At 53.4% G+C, this 18,709-nt stretch overlaps 2 protein-coding genes across 3 annotated transcripts; both read right to left on the reverse strand.

Annotated features, from left to right (window-relative positions):
• Window positions 1–2,119: 2,119 nt before the first annotated feature.
• SBK2 (SH3 domain binding kinase family member 2) lies at window positions 2,120–6,856 on the reverse strand. Its single transcript, XM_019710898.2, has 4 exons — window positions 6,703–6,856; window positions 5,614–5,888; window positions 3,715–3,917; window positions 2,120–3,373 (listed from the first exon to the last, which is right to left on the reverse strand). Exons 2-4 carry the CDS (start codon window positions 5,876–5,878, stop codon window positions 2,783–2,785), a joined length of 1,059 nt encoding a protein of 352 aa, XP_019566457.2. The 5' UTR covers window positions 5,879–5,888; window positions 6,703–6,856; the 3' UTR covers window positions 2,120–2,782.
• A 510-nt stretch (window positions 6,857–7,366) lies between these two features.
• SBK3 (SH3 domain binding kinase family member 3) lies at window positions 7,367–18,345 on the reverse strand. 2 transcript variants are annotated; one of them, XM_019710984.2, is made up of 4 exons: window positions 18,238–18,345; window positions 11,446–11,596; window positions 10,742–10,944; window positions 7,367–9,400 (listed from the first exon to the last, which is right to left on the reverse strand). In XM_019710984.2, the coding sequence occupies exons 1-4, from the start codon at window positions 18,247–18,249 to the stop codon at window positions 8,711–8,713; spliced, it is 1,056 nt and encodes a 351-aa protein (XP_019566543.2). In that variant the 5' UTR covers window positions 18,250–18,345; the 3' UTR covers window positions 7,367–8,710. The 2 variants fall into 2 exon arrangements, with proteins under 2 accessions (XP_019566543.2, XP_019566542.2); XM_019710983.2 differs by lacking the exon at window positions 18,238–18,345 and adding an exon at window positions 12,165–12,776.
• Window positions 18,346–18,709: the final 364 nt, after the last annotated feature.

Genomic DNA, 18,709 nt, shown 5'->3' on the forward strand with positions numbered 1-18,709 from the left:
GCTGCAATGCACCAGGTTCCAACTTGTCCATGTTCTCGACACCACATGTCATGGTCTGTCTTTCAATTATGGCCATTCCGTGGGTCCGAAGGCTTTTGCAGCCCTTCCTTTTGGTCTTCATTTAGATGCCCCAACTCTAGTCTCCTCCAAGGAAGCCATGACCACCTCACCAACACACAGACACATGCTCACACAACTTGCTCACCTACACTCCCGGTCACCCCCACATATACGCACACACTTTCTCAAATTTACCCTCCCATCACACACACTCACATAGTCTTTCACATTCTCACACCCACGGTGAATACTCATTCACACTCACTCACACTCACACTACGTCACACATGGTAACATTCTCACACACAGCACACTCATGCTTACACTTACGCACTCTCATACTCTTACACCAGACTCACACTGTCACATACATACACTGACACACAGACACACTCACACCTATGGTAACACACCCTCACACATTCGTTTTCATCCTTACTCTCTCACACTCTCACCCCCAGTCCCTCGCACAGCACCCCTTCGTCCGCTGATGGCAGCAAGACACCCCTGTGGTTTAAGAACATGGACCCTGGGCAGGAGCCAGCTCAGGTTCGAGTGCTGCCTCTTCCCTGACTTGCCCTGAGTGCAGGCTGACACCCTGGCTGCTCTGGGCCATCCGTTACTGCCCACCCGTGACCTGTGACCCGGGTAGCTCTGAGGGACTGAGCAGATGTCACCTACCCTCCAAGGAGCTGCTTGAGGAGGAGCTGCTTCATCAGCATTTGTTACTATTAGTATTAGGTATCACATAATTAATATTCAATCAGCATTGTCCCGCCCCTTCCAGGACCTTCCTGGGACTTTTGATCCTCCTCCCCTTCCATGGGGCCCATCACAGGGTCATTGTCACCTCCCAGTTAATCCTCAGCTGCTGCCACTAATTAACACTATCTGCAGCCACCACAACCCCTGCTCATCTCCACTCCCCTCTCACCCTCGCCCAGCCTACCAGCGCCTCCAGATTTTCTGGGACACATTCTTGGCCTAATTGTTTGGGCTATTTCAGATTCACGGATAAGGCGGTAAGAGGTCCTGCTCATGCTCCCCCACAATACACCCCCCAGTGACCCTCTACTCCAGGAAGCTCACCTGGATTGCCCAGGACAGGGGCCCGTGTCCCCAGTTCTCTGGATTGAACCTAGATTCAGGGGGCCCTTGGGGTCACTCCACACACGCTGTCTCACACACACTGCAACACCAAAGTGGCCACAGCAGGGGCATTGGGGTGTGTATGCAGGGGCCAGGGACAGAGACATATGATCCAGCTCTAGTTGTAGCCTTGTACTGGGCTGGTGGCCAAGGAGGGCACGGAGAGGAAGACGGAGTGTTTGCAAACAGGGCTGCCGCCAAGAAGGGGCTGGGCTGAGAGGGGGAAGGTGTGAAGGGGCAGGGGCCCAGCTGGTGACTGGCAGTGGCCTGCGCCCGTGTGACTTTTCTCCCCTTGCTACACACACACACATGCATACTCAAGTCCTCATGGACACACAGACACGGATCCAATGTCCACACAGAGTGAGAAACACTCAAGCTTCCATTCTGTCCCCTTGAGGACACACACGTTCATGTCATGACCGGTACACATGTGGGCTTAGAGGCTCCTAGACACGCAGATACACAGAAATACATGCTCTGGTCCAGCTCCCTGTCCACAAACAGACACTTTCACACTTTCTTTAATCCCTCTCCTGCTCACACACACGGATGTGCAGAAATAGGCCCCGGTAATCCCAGCATAAACAGCTACACTTACTCCCAGGCAAACCCGCAAACCCACATGCACACCCAGAGCCAGCCTCTCACCCAGTGACACTGTGGGACAGTTTTCTGCCATTCTTTCTGTCTCTCTCTTCCTCTCTCCATCTCTGTCTTTCTCCCTCTTTGTCTCTCCCTTCTTCCCTCTCTCCCTCTCTCTCTCTCCCATGTTCTGTCTCTCTCCATCTCTCTGTGTCTCTGTCTCTCCGTCTCCCTCTCTCTGTCTCCCTCCTGCACAGCATGCTGTCCAGTGCACACGCACACATACCGTCCTTCCCTTTCCCAACCTGATGGACCAACAGCATGATGGGGACCTAAGTGTCAGAGGGACTTTATTTGTGAGAGAACAATTGGGGTGAGAAGAGAGAGAGCACTTTATTAAGAGGGCGTCGCACAGCATGTGGGAGTGAGTGAAACCTAGGGAGAGAGGAGAGACAGACAGGGCAGGAGGACAGGGCCGGGGAGGGGGCGGTACAACGCCACAGGGGTCCGTTGTGGATTAGCCTTTACAGCCCACCTGCCATGGCTGGGATTGCCCCAGCTGCGCAGGACACATCAGAGAGCAGGACAGGCCAGACCCCTACATGCAGGAGCTCACACTCCAGCTGGACACTCAGAACAAGCACAGTGAGTACATCGCGCAGCTAGGAGGGATGAGTGTAGCAGGGGAGAGTCGTGGGGGCCGGGGGATTCCGGGCCTCCAGAGGGGTGAGCTGTAAGCATGTCAGGTTCACGGAAACGGGTTGATAGCAAGTGCAAAGGTCCTGGGGAAGATGGAGACAGGTGTGAGTAGAAACATAGCAGCCCCAGAAACCCTACAAGGCAAGGGAGGGAGATAAGGAGGACAGAAAGGAGAAAGTAATGAGACAGACACATACAGACAAAGGAGAAACCAAGAGCCACCACATGACACCCAGACCTCAGGATGTGTCACCTGGTTTCTTTCAGGCTCCCCACGTCCTGGCCCTTCTCACTCTCCAGCCTCCTTGACCCCCTCATCTCCCTCTGCAGCCTCCCCCTCCCGCTGCCTCCAGGGTTGCCCCAGGTAGCCCTGGATGGAGCTCACAGGGCTCCTCCTTCGGGGCTGGGGGTCCAGCAACCCCCACAGGAGAGCATCTGCCACTGGCGTCAGGCCGATCCAGGGCTGAGGCCGGTCCTGGGGCTGGCCCGAGCCCTGCCAGAGGAGGAAGTCCTCATAGAAGGGGTCGGTTTCAGCCAGGGGCTGGTCCCAGGGGAAGTAGCCCGTGAGAAGACAGAATAGCAGGACCCCCAGCGCCCACGCATCCAGGGCAGGCTGGATGGGCAGGCCCTCGGGGAGGGGAGGGGGTGCACAGAGCTCAGGGGCCGTGTAGGGGATGGGCGGCCCGGTCAGGCGGAGCAGGGTCCCGCGGGGCCGCGTGTGGCCGAAGTCGGTCAGCTTGACCCGCCGGCAGGCCGGGTCGCACACCAGCACGTTCTCAGGCTTGAGGTCCCGGTACACCAGGCCGTGGGAGTGAATGTGCTCCAGGGCGGACGCCAGCTGGGCCGCACAGCGCTGGGCTGCTGACTGTGGGAGGCCCACCTGAGGGGAGACGTGTCAGGGCCCAAGGGGCCTGGGGTCATCCAGCTGCTCCACACCCAGGGAACAGGCCCAGGAGAGTGCAGGGCCTCAAAAGGTTGGCCCCGGTGAGGCCTGGAGAGGCCCAATCTGACCTCGTGAGGGCTGGTGAATCTCAGAAGGTGTAGTGTTGGCTCTGTGGTGTAAGTGAACTTGACAGACGACTAGCAATCCTATGAGAGCTGTGGGCCCAATAAAGGGTCTCCGGGGGGATGCCTGAGGCCTGGCACAGTGAGTGTGACCCCTGAGGCCCAGGCTGTTTAGGGGCGTTTCCTGCAAGACCCAGCAGGGAGCTATGTACCCACCTTGGGCTGGATGAAGGTGATAAGGTCCCCATGCAGGACGGCCTCCGTCAGGAAGTTGTAGGAGTCGGCGGACTCGATGCCAATGCCGTAGGCTGCCACCACAGCCTCGTGCACACCCAATGAGAGGCCCACGCAGAACTCATACAAGAATCCGCGGAGGGAAGTGGAGGCCTTTGGGAGCTGTTTTAGTGCCAGGAGCGTGCCTGGGGGTGGCAGGGACAGGTGTGGGAGCAGGAAGAGCCTGGGGTCACCTTTGCTGGTTCCCAACCCACACTCTTTCCTATATACCACATCCACCCCCTCGCTCCTGCCTCCTTATTAAGCCCACCCTAAACACGGCATGGCCACCACAACACAGGGAGGGTAGCAACAATAACAGCTGATGATACCATGAAAGCTGAACTCAAGAGTTCCCAGTGATCTAGTGTGGCCCCTCGGTCCAGCAAACCCATGCCCAAAAGCCGCATCTGAGGCCATTGGGGAAAAGGTACCCTACACTTGGTGTTAGATGCCATGAGGAATTATTAGGAATTCCATCCTAATAGTAACTTCCTAGGATATAAGCTCCCGGAGGCAGGACCACTGGTCTTTTCAGTTTTATAATCACCACCTGCCAGGGTCCAACCTTGCCCATCAGGAGGCCATGTGGGACTCCCACACCTAAAATGCTGACCATCCTCTGCCACTCACTCCCCATCTGGATGCAGCTGCGGGAAACGTCTACATCGCCCATCATGACACGTACCACCTTCTGTTCTAGTGACCTCTGTCCACCTGTGTGTCTTCAGGCCAGAGACACCTTCATGCCCCCAGCCCAGCCCAGGGGTGGCATCCAGAGGCCTCAGGAGGTGTGTTGAATGAAGCATCAGCAGATGAGGCCTCCTTTAAAAGCCCCATCCCCTGTCACTGCTCCTGCCTCCGAGATCTCTGGTGACCTAGGTCTTGGTTGTCTTTCTCTTTGTTCCAGCTGAATTGTGCCCCCCCCCCCAAATTGTGTCCCTCACTCATGATATGACTATGTTTGAAGAAAGGGTCTTGAAAGAGGTAAAATGGGGTTGTTAGGGGGTCCCTAGTCCAATCTGACTGGTGTCCTTATAAGAAAAGATCAGGACACAAATCCGTACACAGGGAGGACCCTGTGAGGGTACAGACAAGACAGCCATATACACGCCGATCAGAGAGGCCTCAGGAGAGACCGACCCTGCTGACAGACACCTTGATCTGAGGCTTCCAGGCACCAGCACTGTGAGAGAATAGATCTGTGTTGTTTAAGCCGCCCCGTCTATGAGACTTTGTTATGCCAGCCCCAGCTGACTAACACACTGTTCTCTTTCATGCCATGAGCTCCTCCTTGAAATCAGGGCTGACTCTCACTCCTGTCTGGGTCCCCAGCACCACCAAACAGGCTGAGCCCCCAGGGGAACTCGGAAGGTGAGTCTTGACTGACAGTCACTCCGAGTTCTATCCCCAATGTCCCTGTTTTGTGAGAAGGACGGAGGATGTATGCACACTTGCCAAAAAGGCATCAGATTGGGGCTGGGTGAGCACCCTGCCCATCCACTGTGCGCTGGCCTTGCTAGGGGCCTGGCAGACATCCTGGCTCCGAACCAACCCCATGGTGACCACTAAGCCGGCCACGTGTGAGGGCCATGGGGGGAGACCTCTCTGCTCCCCATTGTCCCCAGAAACTACAACCATGGACATGTGCTCAGAGAACCACAGAGAAGGAATTGTCACCATGTTTTCAAAGGAGGAGAGTGAGGCTTAGGGAGGGGTGGGGAGTGCCCAAGGATACACAGCCTGGAGGGGAGAGGCAAGACTTGTCAGGTTTCTAGGCTCCCAGCCTGGCCCATGCTGCAGCTCCCCTGCAACCCTGCTGATGTCCCCAGGCCCAGCTACCTTTCTGACGGTGGGTGACCAGCAGGACCCGGCCAAAGCGGCCCTGGCCCAAGGGACGCACTTGCCGGTAGAGCTCATCCACCTCGGCTCGGACCAGGGTCTGGGCACTCAGGGCCATCATGTCCTCCAGTGCGAGGGCCGCCTCTTGGCCCTGCTGCAGCTCCTCCAACGTGAGGCCTCCCAGGTCCTCATCAGCTTCATTCTCAGCAGACCCATTCTCAGCAGCCCCCTCCACCTGTTCCTCATCTGACTGTTTGCCTGGCATGTCTGCAGGGCTAAGGACAGAAGGTGACCTGGAGCCTGGGCCCACCAGATCTGTGGCCCTAGGGAAGAGGGCTGGGGCCGGGACTCCTGGGTCTGAGGGTGGAGGCGATGGGGCTGTAAGATTTGGACCTGAGGACTCTCAAGGGCTTGGGGACTATTCCCAAGTGCTTGCTCCCATCTGGAACCCAGATATTCCCAGGCCCTGGTGTGTGAAGCCCTGCCCTCCCAGCCCCTGGGGGTAGAGAGCACCTGTTTGCGCTTAGGAGACAGAGGCTGCTCATCCCCTCCCCACTGCCCCCCCCACCCAGGGCCTAAGTCTGTTTGCTTTGGAAACAAGATGGGGGTGTCTCGAGTTATCGGGTTCATCTTTCACCCTTGGACCTTTAGCTAGCACATGGATGTGAGGGCGGGGGTAAGGGACATCTGTGACCCAGGGCTTGACCTCACCCCAACCTGCGACTGGTTTCCTGATCCTTAAATGCCTCTAATGAAGAGGGAGACTGAGTCACAATGGGAAGGGCCAGTGAGCCCCCAGTCCCCTCCTCCCTCAGACCCAGGAGTCCAGGACCCCATCCCCCTCCTCCCTCAGACTCAGGGGCCCCCGGACTCCTCTATTCCTGCAACCTTATAAAACTCACACATCTTGGGACCCCCAGACTCTGTGTCCCTAACACTCAAACACTCTACAGCCTTAAGGGCCAGCTTCTGCTCCCCTGAGGGACCCAGGACTCTGGCCACCAGCCCAGCTGCACTGTCAGGTGCTGCCCACCTCAGGCCCATTAACTCTTATCTCCTCCTGATGTGGGCTCCGACCTCCAGACTTACCTTCTCCAAGGCTTGCCTGGCCCTTCGGCTGCCCGCTGTGGTCAGTGCCCGGCACTTAGAGCCCATGCCAGCGGAGGCCTGCCCAGGAACAAGACCCCGCCCCCTCAACCCCACTGGAGATGGAGCGACATCGTGTGTTGATTCCCAGAACTGGCTGTGGCCAGACAGATGTCCCAGACCCAGGGAGCCCAGTGACTCCTCCCTCAGACCCAAACAACCAGCCTCCTCCCTCACACTGGGGAGTCTAGGCCCCCTGTAGAGGATGAAATCATTTCTCTTTCTCTCCCTGGCCTTGACCCCCACCCAGCTGCCCCATCAATGCCACATTGACAGGTCAGACACAAGTGTTTGGTGAGGGGTGTCCAGGGGACGAGACACTGGGGTCCTGCTGGGGCGAGGATGAGACAGCGAGATTCCAGAACGATGCAGTGAGAGATGATCTCAGACTTGGGGCTGAGGGGAAGCAGGTGGTGGAGCAACTGGGAAGAGAGGGGCCTGAGGGGAGAGGGAGAAAGGAGGGGGGGGTCTGTGTTCTGAGTCTGCTGACTTCGAAGTGGGGCGGAAGCTAGGCAGGGACCCCAGGTCTGAGGGAGGGGTCTGGGGGTCTGGAGGGCCGCACCCACCCCTCAGGATTATAGTGAGACAGCAGATGTGAACGCACTGATTCTTTTAAAATAAACTTTTATTTTGGAAAAAATTTAGATTTATAGAGCAGTTGCAAAGGTGGTGTGCCGAGAGCTGCCGTGTTCCCTCGCCCAGCTTTCCATCCGGGGGCATCTCCCAGGCAGCGGTGCCTTTGTCCAAGCTCAGAAATTCGCTATCAAACCTTAGACTCTTTCTATTTCCCCAGTGCGCCCGTCAACAACCTTTTCCTGTCCTAGGGTTCAACCCAGGACACCACGCTGCATTTAGTGAACCCACTTTTTAATAGATCTAGAAATCATGCAGGACAAAGTCCCAGGACGGAGTACAGTTCCTGCGCTGGACCCTGTGGACACTGGAATTCGCGTCAGACCCACGCAGCTCTGTGCAGCTCCAGGCTTGCTGGCGGGGTGTCAGCAGCGGGAGGCAGGAGTGCTGTGGTAGATGCTGCCTGGGGAAATGAGGCCCATGCAAACCAGCGTGCCCCTGAGCACAGGCCGTCTGAGGGCTGTTGGGCCCAGACAATCACCTACCACGTGCTCTGTGCTGTCCAGGCAGGCACAAGGCGCTCGGCCATGGGGGCAGAAGCTGAAAGGATGTAGTAAATCAGTTCTGGAGCACTTGAGAGGGAGCCCGAAGAAGATGCGGACACGATCACTTGAATAAAAGTTCCTGGTGGGACAGAGTGGGCAAGCGGGGCCACTTCTGGAGGTATTGCGCTGGACAGAGGGAGGGCCTTCTGTGGGACAGAGGATGTGCAAATGTATGCAGGCAGGAAAGTGTGCGTACCTGCGTGTGTGTGCAGATTTAGGCCTAGAAAGGATGAATGGCTCCCTCAGTGTCACCCAGAGCCCAGGGACATGGGAGAGGTGGAGGGTGAGGTTTCCATGGTGTCATATCATGAAAGCCCAGATTTGGTGCCATGGACAGTGGGAGTCACCCAAGGTCTTAGAGGAGAGGAGTGACTGCATCGGACTCCATATTCCCTTATCCAGCATGTCCCCACAGTGCAGAAAAGTGTCTGTAGGTGAACAGCACCTTCCTGCAAGCAGACACATTCAGGACAGGAGGAAAAGGAAGGGTCCTTGAAGGAGGAGGGGATGAGAGTCCTGGACCCCTCGGTCTGAGGGAGGAAGCGCTTGGGGCCTGGACTCCTGGGTCTGAGGGAGGAGGGACTGGGGGTCCTGCTCCCAGGTCCTCAGTTGGGAGGGGAATTGTGCAGCCAAATCTGGCCTTTAGTAGGGAGAGATGCAATGTGTTCTGCCTCTGTTGTCCCCGGGAGCAGCTGTCTCTCCATCCAGGTGGCCGTAAAGTCTGGGGGAGGGGCCTTTGGCCCAGGCTCTGGCCACCTGTCTGGGTCACCTGGTCAGGAAGTTCCCCCATCTGTCCCCATCCTCCCACTGTCTTTGTCATCTGCCTCTTCCTCCTCTGTCCACTCCTCCAGGCTTGATCCCCCCTCTTCCTCTTCCTCCTCATCCTCACTGGACCTACTCCCCAAGTCCCCAGGTACCCCTCTGTTCCCTTCCAGCCCCCAATCATCCCCCAGGAAGTCCAGGACAGCCAGTGGGGGACTCCTCATCTCAGGATCCAGGTCCAGAAGCCCCTGCAGCAATGCCAGAGCCGGGGGCGCAAACTGGTCCCAAGGGGATGGTGGTTGAGGCGGCTGGGGCTTGGTGGTCATCCAGCCAGCAAAGTTCTCAAACTCGGGGTCAGGGGCCAGGGCCACGTCCCAAGGGAAACAGGCCGTGGCAGCACAGAAGAGAAGTACACCCAGGCCCCAGGAGTCCAAGGATGGTCGCAGGGGTAGGGTATCAGGTGGCAGCAGGAGACAGAGCTCAGGTGGGACGAAGGGCAGTGGCCTTGGGGGGGCAGGAGTTGGACTGCCCTCAGGCCGGGTCAGACCCAGGTCTCCTAGGGCCACACGGCTACAGGCAGGGTCGAAGACCAGCACATTGTCTGGCTTCACATCTGCATGGACCAGCCCCCGGCTGTGAAGGAAGTCCAGGGCTCCGGCGAGCTGGGCCAGCACCCGCTTCACCAGCAGCTCGGGGAGGCCCTGGGGTCCAGGAGAGAAGGTGAAGGTCAGGGGGCCTTGGCTCCTTTTTAATTATGTTTCTTGGGGTTCAAGAATCTATAACCCCAGACCAGTGCCTACCTCTAGTGTCCTTGCAACTTCCCCCTAATACCTTCTCCACAATGTCCTTAACCACGTGTACCCCCAGGCCAATTCCCCAAATTCTCCTCAGTGGAACCTCAACTCTAACCAGAAGCTCTTTTAGCTTCCACCAAACTGTCTTAACCCTACTACTCAAAACCACTCCTTACGTTCCTTATTTATCTCCTCTAAACTCAGATCTTCTCCTATAAGAATCCAAACCTCATGTTTAATCCTAGTCTTAGTCCCAGACTAATTTAGATCCCATCCCATCTCTAACTCAGACCTTGTTGTAACTTCTGCAGTTTATTTCTTTGGGAGATTGATAGGTCTGTCCATCCAGCTAGCCAGGCAGCCAGCCAGCAACCTGTCCATCAAGCCAGTCATCTACCCAACAGCCTACTCTACAGTGTTTCCACTCAACATTTCATCCATTAGCCAGTTAGCAACCCAATAATTTATTCAATTATGTATTATCCCAAATGAATCCATTCCCCATTCCTTGCTGTGTTCCATTCATCTAGCATCCATCCATCTTCCTTCCTTCCTTCCTTCCTTCCTTCCTTCCTTCCTTCCTTCCTTCCTTCCTCCCTCCCTTCCTTCCTTCCTTCCTCCCTTCCTTCCATCATCCTCCCTTCTTTCTTTCCTTCCTTCCTTCGTTTATCCCCAACCCTATCTCAAATCCAAAGCCTATACCCAAGATGACCCCACCCTAATCTTCAAACTCAAGTCCTCCTAGAATCTCATGGATTCAGTCTGACCTGTTCTCCTTTCTAAAGGAAATCTCATTACAGCCCAACTCCAACTTGATCTACGAGTGTCCATATCCTCAGCCATCTCTGCCTCACTCTGCAACCCCATCATGCTCTTCTCCACACCCATCATCAATCTACAATCAGCCCTAAAGTCAGCCCACCCAGTCCATTCACACCCACACCCCAATCCCAGTGCTTGCCAGAATCCCAACTCTGTCTCCTCCCCACCGCCTTCATCAGACCTACCCACCCTCAATCCCAACCCCAACTCCCTGTGCATCCAAGCTCATTTGGGTGGTTGGATGGCGTAGGCTCAGGGTCAGACATGGAGTGCGTTGAGGATTAGAAATAAGGAGGTTGTCTGGGGGTTCAGGGCGGACCTAGGTTGGGCACTGATTTGGGGGTCAGGGTTGGAGATAGAAATGGGGTTGGGACAGAGTTGGACCTGGGCTAAGCAGTCCCAAGCTTTGTCCCCAACCTGCCTCACCCGTTCCTGCAGCATCCCACTGAGATCCCCACAGGGCGCATAGTCCTGGGCGAAGGCGAAATGTCGGGGGGTCTGCAGGGGTCCCGCCAGGGTCTGGAGCAGGCCTGGGTGTGATGAGACGCAGCGGCCCACACAGAACTCTCGCAGGAAGGTGGTTCTCAGGACTGAGTCCCGACGTAGGAGCTTCAGAGCCACAGCTGGACCTGCCAGGAGATGGGGGTAGAAGGGATCTCAGGGTGCTCTGAACTTGCTTTAGGGCCTTAGGCAAGCCACTTAACCTCTCTGAGCCTCAGATGTCTCAAGTAAAACCAGAGGGACAAAGAATGGTGTCTGACCTCTGTGTTTCCAGTTTCTCCATTTGTGGAGTGGGAGTTGGAGGACACCTTCCCAGAGGACTCTTCCTGCTTTACCTCCGACTGCTGTGTGGCCTTGCACAACTGCCTTAACTTCTCTGGGCCTCAGTTTCCTCTTGCATAAAGTAGGGGTGGTGGTGACCGGGGTTCCATTCAACTTGTGCTCCTGCCTCCTGAGACCTCAGGCAAGTCTCTTACCCTCTCTAAGTGGGCTCTGATTCTCAGATCACAGACCTCTAAATATTCACAGAACCTCCACTGAGAAGGGTCCCGATCAGCTACTCCTGGGATGCACACTGTCAGCTTCCAAGAACCCTACCCTGGGGAAGTCCTTTTGGTGGCTGAACTCACCCCCTTGGCGAGGCCGGGCAAGGAGCACTCGGCCGTAGGAGCCCGAGCCGAGCTTTCGGATGAGGCGATACTGGACACTTAGATTCCTCACCAGGGTCACCCTGGTGGCCGTCAGCTCAATGAGCCGTTGGAGAGCTGTGGCTGTGTCCTCCTGCAGGAGAGTAACAGAGGTGGGGAGGGGTGAGTCTGGGACCCACTGAGAGCATCAGGGGAGATTGGAGGCCAACTCCAGGGCTGACATGGGGGCTCAGGAAGTGAGCCCTAGGAAGGAGGCTGAGTCACAATGACTCACGCAGCCTCAGACCACCTGTTTTTGTTCCTGGCAGGGTTAGAGGTGATTGTCTCAGAGCGCTCACCCACTGGCATCTGTGGGAGCCCCCAGAAGCCTCCAGCCCCAACTGGGGCTGCGTGTTCAGCCCACACCACCCCCACTTCACCCATCACCCATCTCTTTCTCCATCCTCCTCTCTCCCTGTGCTTCCTGTTCTTTGTTTCTGAGCCCATTTCTCTGGGACCTTGGTCTTCCTGTGTGTCCTCAGGTTTACATTATTCTGGGTCTCTGATATCTCTGATGGCTTAATGGTTCCCTGCGTCTTTAATGTTTCTTTCTGTCCCTCTGCATCTGCTTCCGGCCCCACTTCACCTCCATCTCTGACTCTATCTCTGCATTGTCTCTCTCTCTCTCTCGCTTTCTTCCTCCCTTGTGTCCCATCTCTCACCTCTGTGTCCCCATCTTCATGGTTCTCGGGGTCCCTGAGCTCCATCTCGGAGTCACCTGGTGTCAGCTGACCCTTGTGCTCCCTCTTGTCTTGACTCCCCAAAAGTCAACCGGCCCACTAGAGCCCACTGTGCTCCACAGGTCCAAGGTCTAGGAGCTCATCTAAAAGGCTCTGCCTTGGTCTCCCTGTGTCTGTCTGAGTCAAAAGATTTCTCTGACTTTCCCTACCTGACTCCTCTCTCTTTCACCCTCCAGGTCCTGTCCTGCTCTGTATTATACTGTTGATTTCTTTTGCTCCCTCTCACCCTCCTACCCCTCCCTAAACCCCTACCCCCAACCTCCCTCCCTGTCTCTGTCTTGCCCAGTTTTAGCTCTCAGGTCTGTAGGGTGGGTCTCCCTGTACTGCCTCTATTCGTCCCTGGCCCCTCTCTCTTGTTCCCACACTGTTCCAACTGTTGTTGCCACTGTCTGTGATTCAGGATATCCCCCCCTCTGCTTTTCCCAACCCCTTTCTCTATGTCCCTGTTTTCTCCTCTCCTGGTTTCCCTCTGGCCTCCTCTCCCCAGTGGCTCTCCCTCTTACTCCTCCTGTCTTTGTTCGTGACTCTCTCTCAGGGCCTTTTGTCCCTCCCTTTTTCTGGGCTTGGGACAGGGGTGTGTGTGACAGCTCAGAGACATCCCATCCCCCCCCACACCCCTCCCTCACCCCCTCTGACCTGCTGCCCCCTCCCTCCCCCTTCCAAACTTAGACCAGCTTGGTGTCTGGGCTCTGGTCCCAGAACAGAGGGGACAAAACATATTGTGAACCCCCAGGGGCCAGGCCTGAGGGCTGTGGGGAAAAGGGGAGACAGGCTCCTTCACATACTTTACCTAGGGTGGATGACCTAGAGCTCGTGCATTCTGGTTTCTCCATGAGCTGGGAGTGCTGGCGTCAGGAGCGAGGAGACCATTCCTGAAGCTCTGCTCCTTAGTACTAGGAGTCCAGACCCCCATTCCTCCTCCCTCACACCCAGGAGTCCAGACCCCTGGTCCCTCCTCCCTCAGACCCAGGAGTCCAGGGCCCCAGCCCCTCCTCCCTCACACCCGGGAGTCCAGGCCCCCAGACCCTCCTCTCTCAGACTGAGGAGTCCAGACCCCCGGTCCCTCCTCCCTCACACCCAGGAACTCATAGCTAAGAGATGGGGGGAGGGCTTCTGCCATGTCCTCAGCACCTACTCTGAGCTTGGCTCTATGTATGGGGCTTTACATGGGATCCTCCCAGCCACCCAATAAAGGTGGGGATTTATCCCCAGTTTACAGAGCAGGAAACTGAGGTTCCGAGACACCTGTCACCTTACATGAGGCGGGAGGGGGGGAGGTGTCGTGGGGCCTGGGCCAGGCTGCGTGACTCACGCGGCTCAGATTTCACTACTACTACAGTCTGCTATTAATAAAGACGAGCAACAACAAAGTCACTGACACTCTGGAAGGATCCCCGGAAACTGGCTTCCATGCTGCCCTGGGGACCTGGGTTGAAGGGATAGGGATGGGCAGAGGGAGAACTTCCTTTACTCTTTGACCCCTTTGGAGTTTGACTGTGAAGAGCTCTTAACACACAGAAAAGTCGAAAGAGCCGCAACAGACACCCTTCAGCCATTGACCAGACTTCACAGCCGAGAACTCTGTGCCATCCTCGCTTTATCTCTGTTTTCTTTGGGAGGAATAAAGTATTTTAAAGTAAATCACCACCTAGGGGAAAATTTGGGGTGAAATGATACACTGCCTAATGTTTGCTTTAAAATACTCCAGCCAAAGAAAACCAAAGCTTGCATGAGGGCTGGGGTGGTGGTGACAAAGAGCACAAGTGTTGCCGCTTGAAAACAACGTGCTTCTTTTTACTCTTTAGTTTTTGTTATGCTGGAAATGTTTTCCTTATTTAAAAAGCTCAAAATGATAAAAATAAGCTACAGACATAATACGTTCTGCTCCAACACTCAGGTTTATGGCTGTATAAAAGCAAGGACAGTTTCTAGCCTAACTGCTATGCTATTAATCACATTGAATAGCATTAAAGACAATTTCTTAAAATCAGTTAATAGCCCGTTCATACTCTTCCCCCCCCCTCCCCTCCAGTTTTCCCAGAGAAGACCTTTATTGCTGCTTTAGTCAGGTCAGCAATCACTGTCCACACTCGGCTTTGGGGGGGGTGTGTGTCTTTTTATCACTGTGTCTTCTGGATTATTTGAATTTTCCCCATAGCATATGTTACCTATTCAAAAAGTAAAATTGAAATGAAATAATGCCATGATGACTACTTATTCAGTGCGGATCAGGTGCCAGCCCCCGGCTCACCCTCCCTTCCTTCCTTCCTTCCTTCCTTCCTTCCTTCCTTCCTTCCTTCCTTCCTTCCTTCTTCCTATCACTCAGGACCTTGTGGAGTCCTTGCTGCCAGCCCTGACTTGTAGAATAATGTTTTCCAATTTATTGATGGGGAAACCGAGGCACAGAGAAGCAGAGGCATTGGCCAGGAGCTAGCAAGAGGCAAAGTCAGGATTCCAGGAAGGCCTGGGGACTCCAGACTGCTCCCCGTCCCCCTGCCCAGGCAGCTTGAGTGAGACAGACCCGACCAGTGCCCTACTGGAGCTGAGTCCCTCCCTGGGGACTCGGGTGACTGTGTGTGTGTGCAGGGGGGACTGTACAGCAGCTGCTACACCAGAGCTGAAAGATCAGGCTGCAGAGCTGGCCACCTGGGCGCCTGGGAGGAGGGTGAGAGGGGACGCCCTGGGCCCTCCTCAGCACTGCCCCCCCCACACACACACACACATGCCCACTGACAGGCTCACTGATGATCCCAGGAGCTTTGCACCTCCCCATTTAGCAACGCCACACTGCGGGGTCACCCGGACTGACCTGGAGAGGCAGGTGTGGGCGAGGGAGGCTGTAGTCCTGGCCCCAGTGTCACACACCCTTCAGTGCAGCTGGCCTCTGGGCCTCCCACCTTCTCCTCCCACATCTCCTGCCCGCCAGCCTGCAAGGGCTCCTTCTATGACCCCTCCTGACTGTCCCTCCTGGCCAAGTGTCCCACCGCCTCTATGCCTCCAGTTTCTACCTCATGAAATGGGAGTAATTGCAGCTCCTACCCAGAGTATTATTATTAAAGAAACAGTAATATCTATAATGTAGTATATACCTCATTTTATTGCGCTTCACAGATATTGCATTTTTTTTTTACAAATGGAAGGCAAGTCACTCCACTAGTAAAAGATTAGGATTCACTGTATTGAGATATTTGCTTTATTGTGGTGGTCTGGGGTTGAACCTGCAATATCTCCAAGGTCTTCCTGTATGTAATATGTTGCATATAATAATAAATGTAATATACATTACCTTGTATATAATTATAGTATGTATTATATATGATATACTATCATATATATTATATAGTAGAGTATATATTTTATATTTTCCCAAATAAATTTAATGAATAAAATATGTACTGAAAGATCACATTTAAAAAATTAACTCACACTTAAGAGACCATGACGTTGACAACTGAAACCCCCTGGCTCTCCCACCCCATCCTGGGGACAAAAAAGAGATAAAAAAACACAAAACAAAACAAAACAAAAAAACAGAAAAGAAATAAAAACTGGTAACATTAAGTTGATTTGTTTTGTCTGGGAAGATAAAGATTGTAAACTAGCAAATCAAAATCTTGGCCTTTCGTAGTTACCTTGGTACAGTTGAGAGAATGTTGGTGCAGGATGTCACCATCTATTTCCAGGTGCCAGGACAGTAGTTTGTCGCGACAGTAGTGCTATTTTCTCTCTGTTGCACTTGGTGCCCCTTGGTTCATATATGCATTGAATAAATACTATGAAATAAAATAGTGGATGAAAGCGCTAAACACAAGCACCTAGAATAGAGTGAATGCTGGACGATATTGCTATTAGTAACAAATATTCTTGTGGCCCTTACAATGGGCCAGGAACACCTGTACAGAAAGCTCATTTAATCCTCACGGTCTACCTGCAATACAGGAACTAATATTTTCCAAGGCACAGACAGTCCACATGTGTCACCCCTCATTGTCTCTAACCAGATTGCACAGCAGCTACCATTCCTTGTGCAACGGAATATTTTAGGCATACACGCACCCAAATCTACCCCCAAATAATATAATGAGCACCTACATGCCTACCACCATACAACTGAAGAAACATAACTTTTCAAATATAATTGTAATCCTCTCTTACCTCTCAGAAATAACCACTGTCACTAATGAGGTGTTTGTTATTTTAAAATACTCTTGCTACATATGTATAAACCCTCAGCCCGCTATAGAGTATGTTATTAAATGTATAAATAGTATCGTCTGTGACCTTCTGCAGCTGCCTTTGTCCTTATTAGCTCAAGGTTGTGTTTGTGAGTTTCATCCATGTTACATGAAGCTCAAGTTCTTTCCTTTGCAAAGACGTTGACTATTCTAGCTTACGGGTGGATATGCTGTATTTTATAGATCCATTCTTGTGATGATAGACATTTTATTTTTCTCCAACATTGTGCTCTTACAAGCAGAGGTGCAAAGGATATTCTTATATGTGTTGACTTGTGCTAAGCGGCAGGCTATTTCTGGGGCGTTGACCTCGACGTGGAACTCCCAGGTTGGATAGAGAATGTGTGGTTTTCTTAGCTGCTGCCCCATTGTCCTCCAAGGTGGTTATATTGGGCACTATTTTTTTTGTTTTGAGTTCATAGGTGCCTTTGAGGATCTGAAGAAAGCTAGGGACGTGCAGTGTCTGATACAGAAGCCACTAGCAAGGCGTGGCTCTCCAGCACTTGACATGTGGTTGGTCCTAATTGAGACGTGAGCATAAAATAGAGCAGGGATTTCAACAACTTAGCATGAAAAAGAGAATGTAAATGATCTTACTGATGATTCTTATATTAACTACAGGACGACATAATAATATTTTGTACCCCTTTATTCACAGATTCTGTAGTTGCATGCTCGCCTACCCATGAAAATGTGCTGGGAACCCTCAAATCATCAATCACAGTGCTCACAGGCATGGGAAGAGCAGTGGAAAATTTGAGTCACTGACACGTTTCCAGCTGAGGTTGAACAGGTGATGCCCTGCTTCCTAGGTTCAGCTCTCATCCTGTGAACAAGGGTCCTTCTGCAGTCTAGGCAGTGCCACACGCTGTGCTTTGTGCTGGTGATTTTAGGTTTCCAATGGCCCCCAAACCTAGTGCCAACGTGCTGTGTAGTGTCCTAAGCACAAGAGGACTGTTTTGTGACTCACGGAGAAATATGTGTATTAGACAAGCTTCCTTCAGGAGTGAGTTACAGCACAGTTGGCCGTGATGTTCATTGTTAATGAATCAACTTTGTGTACTAAGTAAGCTGTCTTTAAACGGAAACACTCATAAAACGGGTTATGTATTCATCAGTTAATGAAAACATTGTGACCAAAAGGTCACAGGAACCTAACCCTGTATTTCTCCCATAGGCGATGGTTTAGTGTCAATAATTCAGTACTCTCTGTGACTTTATAAACCAGAACTACCGCGAATAAGGACAACCGACTGTACTGAGTGATACCAATAACAAGAATAAACTATATTGGTGAAATAAAACATATTATCAGAATCATTTTCACCTTGCTACTTTTTTACTTTTCATGGTCACCTCTGGGCTCCACTTTGTCACCTCCATCAGGACAGGTAACAGCCTGCATGTCATTAGAATGGAAACACACAATCTGGCAGACATCACCGGGGTTGCAGACCCTGCTGGATCCTAGAGGACTGGGGACCGTGGGCTAAGAATCATCACGCTCTCCATGTCCACAGGGCTCCAGGCTGCGGCCCTGATCCCACCTTCATGCATGTGGACCATCACCCCAGCCTCGTCCTGGCCTCCAGTTTCTCTCCCTTAGTGTCCCACCCACTGCCCCAAAGGCATCTACGTAACACTCAGAGATGGTGTTTATCCCTCGCCTTCTCCATAGACTTCCATGTCTCCCCATTGCCCTGAGATAGGGTCCACGCTTCCCAACCTGGCTTCTGAGCTTTTCTGGAGCTGACACCTACCTCCCCGCCCATCTCGCCTGACACTCCAGTCACACGGAAGGACTCACAGCTGGGCACACTGGATTCTCGCTCCGTGTCCTCAGGAAATGTGTGTACGACCAGGAGACTGATAGATGGCTGAATGGAGTGCATTTGTAATGGCTTCTAAATCCCGCATGATTAACGATAATTATAGCAAGTATTTACTGAACTCTGTGTATTCCTGCCCTGTGCTAATCTTCACAGCAGCCGGGAGAGGCATGCCCTATTATTAGCTCCATTTTATAGTTGAGGAAAGGGACACTGACAGAGATTAAATCTCTTGCCCAGTGTCCCCATTTGAGTCACCAGCCGAGTTGGGACTCAAACCCCAACAGTTGGACTTCACACCCCCAGGGCCTCTCCGTTTGCAGGCCAGGGGCTAGCACAGATGTAGGTCCAGGTTGCGAACTGCTCTTGTTTCTGTTCAAATTCAACACCCAATTCCTGGGGC

This window comes from Rhinolophus sinicus, linkage group LG11, assembly GCF_036562045.2.
Source record: "Rhinolophus sinicus isolate RSC01 linkage group LG11, ASM3656204v1, whole genome shotgun sequence".
Classification (NCBI taxonomy): Eukaryota; Metazoa; Chordata; class Mammalia; order Chiroptera; family Rhinolophidae; genus Rhinolophus; species Rhinolophus sinicus.

What these genes read in the sequence shown, in the direction of transcription:
- SBK2 (XM_019710898.2), bottom strand. Translation starts at nt 5,878, where the DNA reads ATGCCAGGCAAACAGTCAGATGAGGAACAGGTGGAGGGGGCTGCTGAG. An exon ending in GGTCACCCACCGTCAGAAAG is followed by an intron (nt 3,918 to 5,613) that starts GTAGCTGGGCCT and finishes TGCCACCCCCAG; the next exon opens with GCACGCTCCTGGCACTAAAA. An exon ending in TCACCTTCATCCAGCCCAAG is followed by an intron (nt 3,374 to 3,714) that starts GTGGGTACATAG and finishes GTCTCCCCTCAG; the next exon opens with GTGGGCCTCCCACAGTCAGC.
- SBK3 (XM_019710983.2), bottom strand. Translation starts at nt 12,209, where the DNA reads ATGGAGCTCAGGGACCCCGAGAACCATGAAGATGGGGACACAGAG. An exon ending in ATGAAGATGGGGACACAGAG is followed by an intron (nt 11,597 to 12,164) that starts GTGAGAGATGGG and finishes ACTCTCCTGCAG; the next exon opens with GAGGACACAGCCACAGCTCT. An exon ending in GTGGGATGCTGCAGGAACGG is followed by an intron (nt 9,401 to 10,741) that starts GTGAGGCAGGTT and finishes CCTGGACCCCAG; the next exon opens with GGCCTCCCCGAGCTGCTGGT.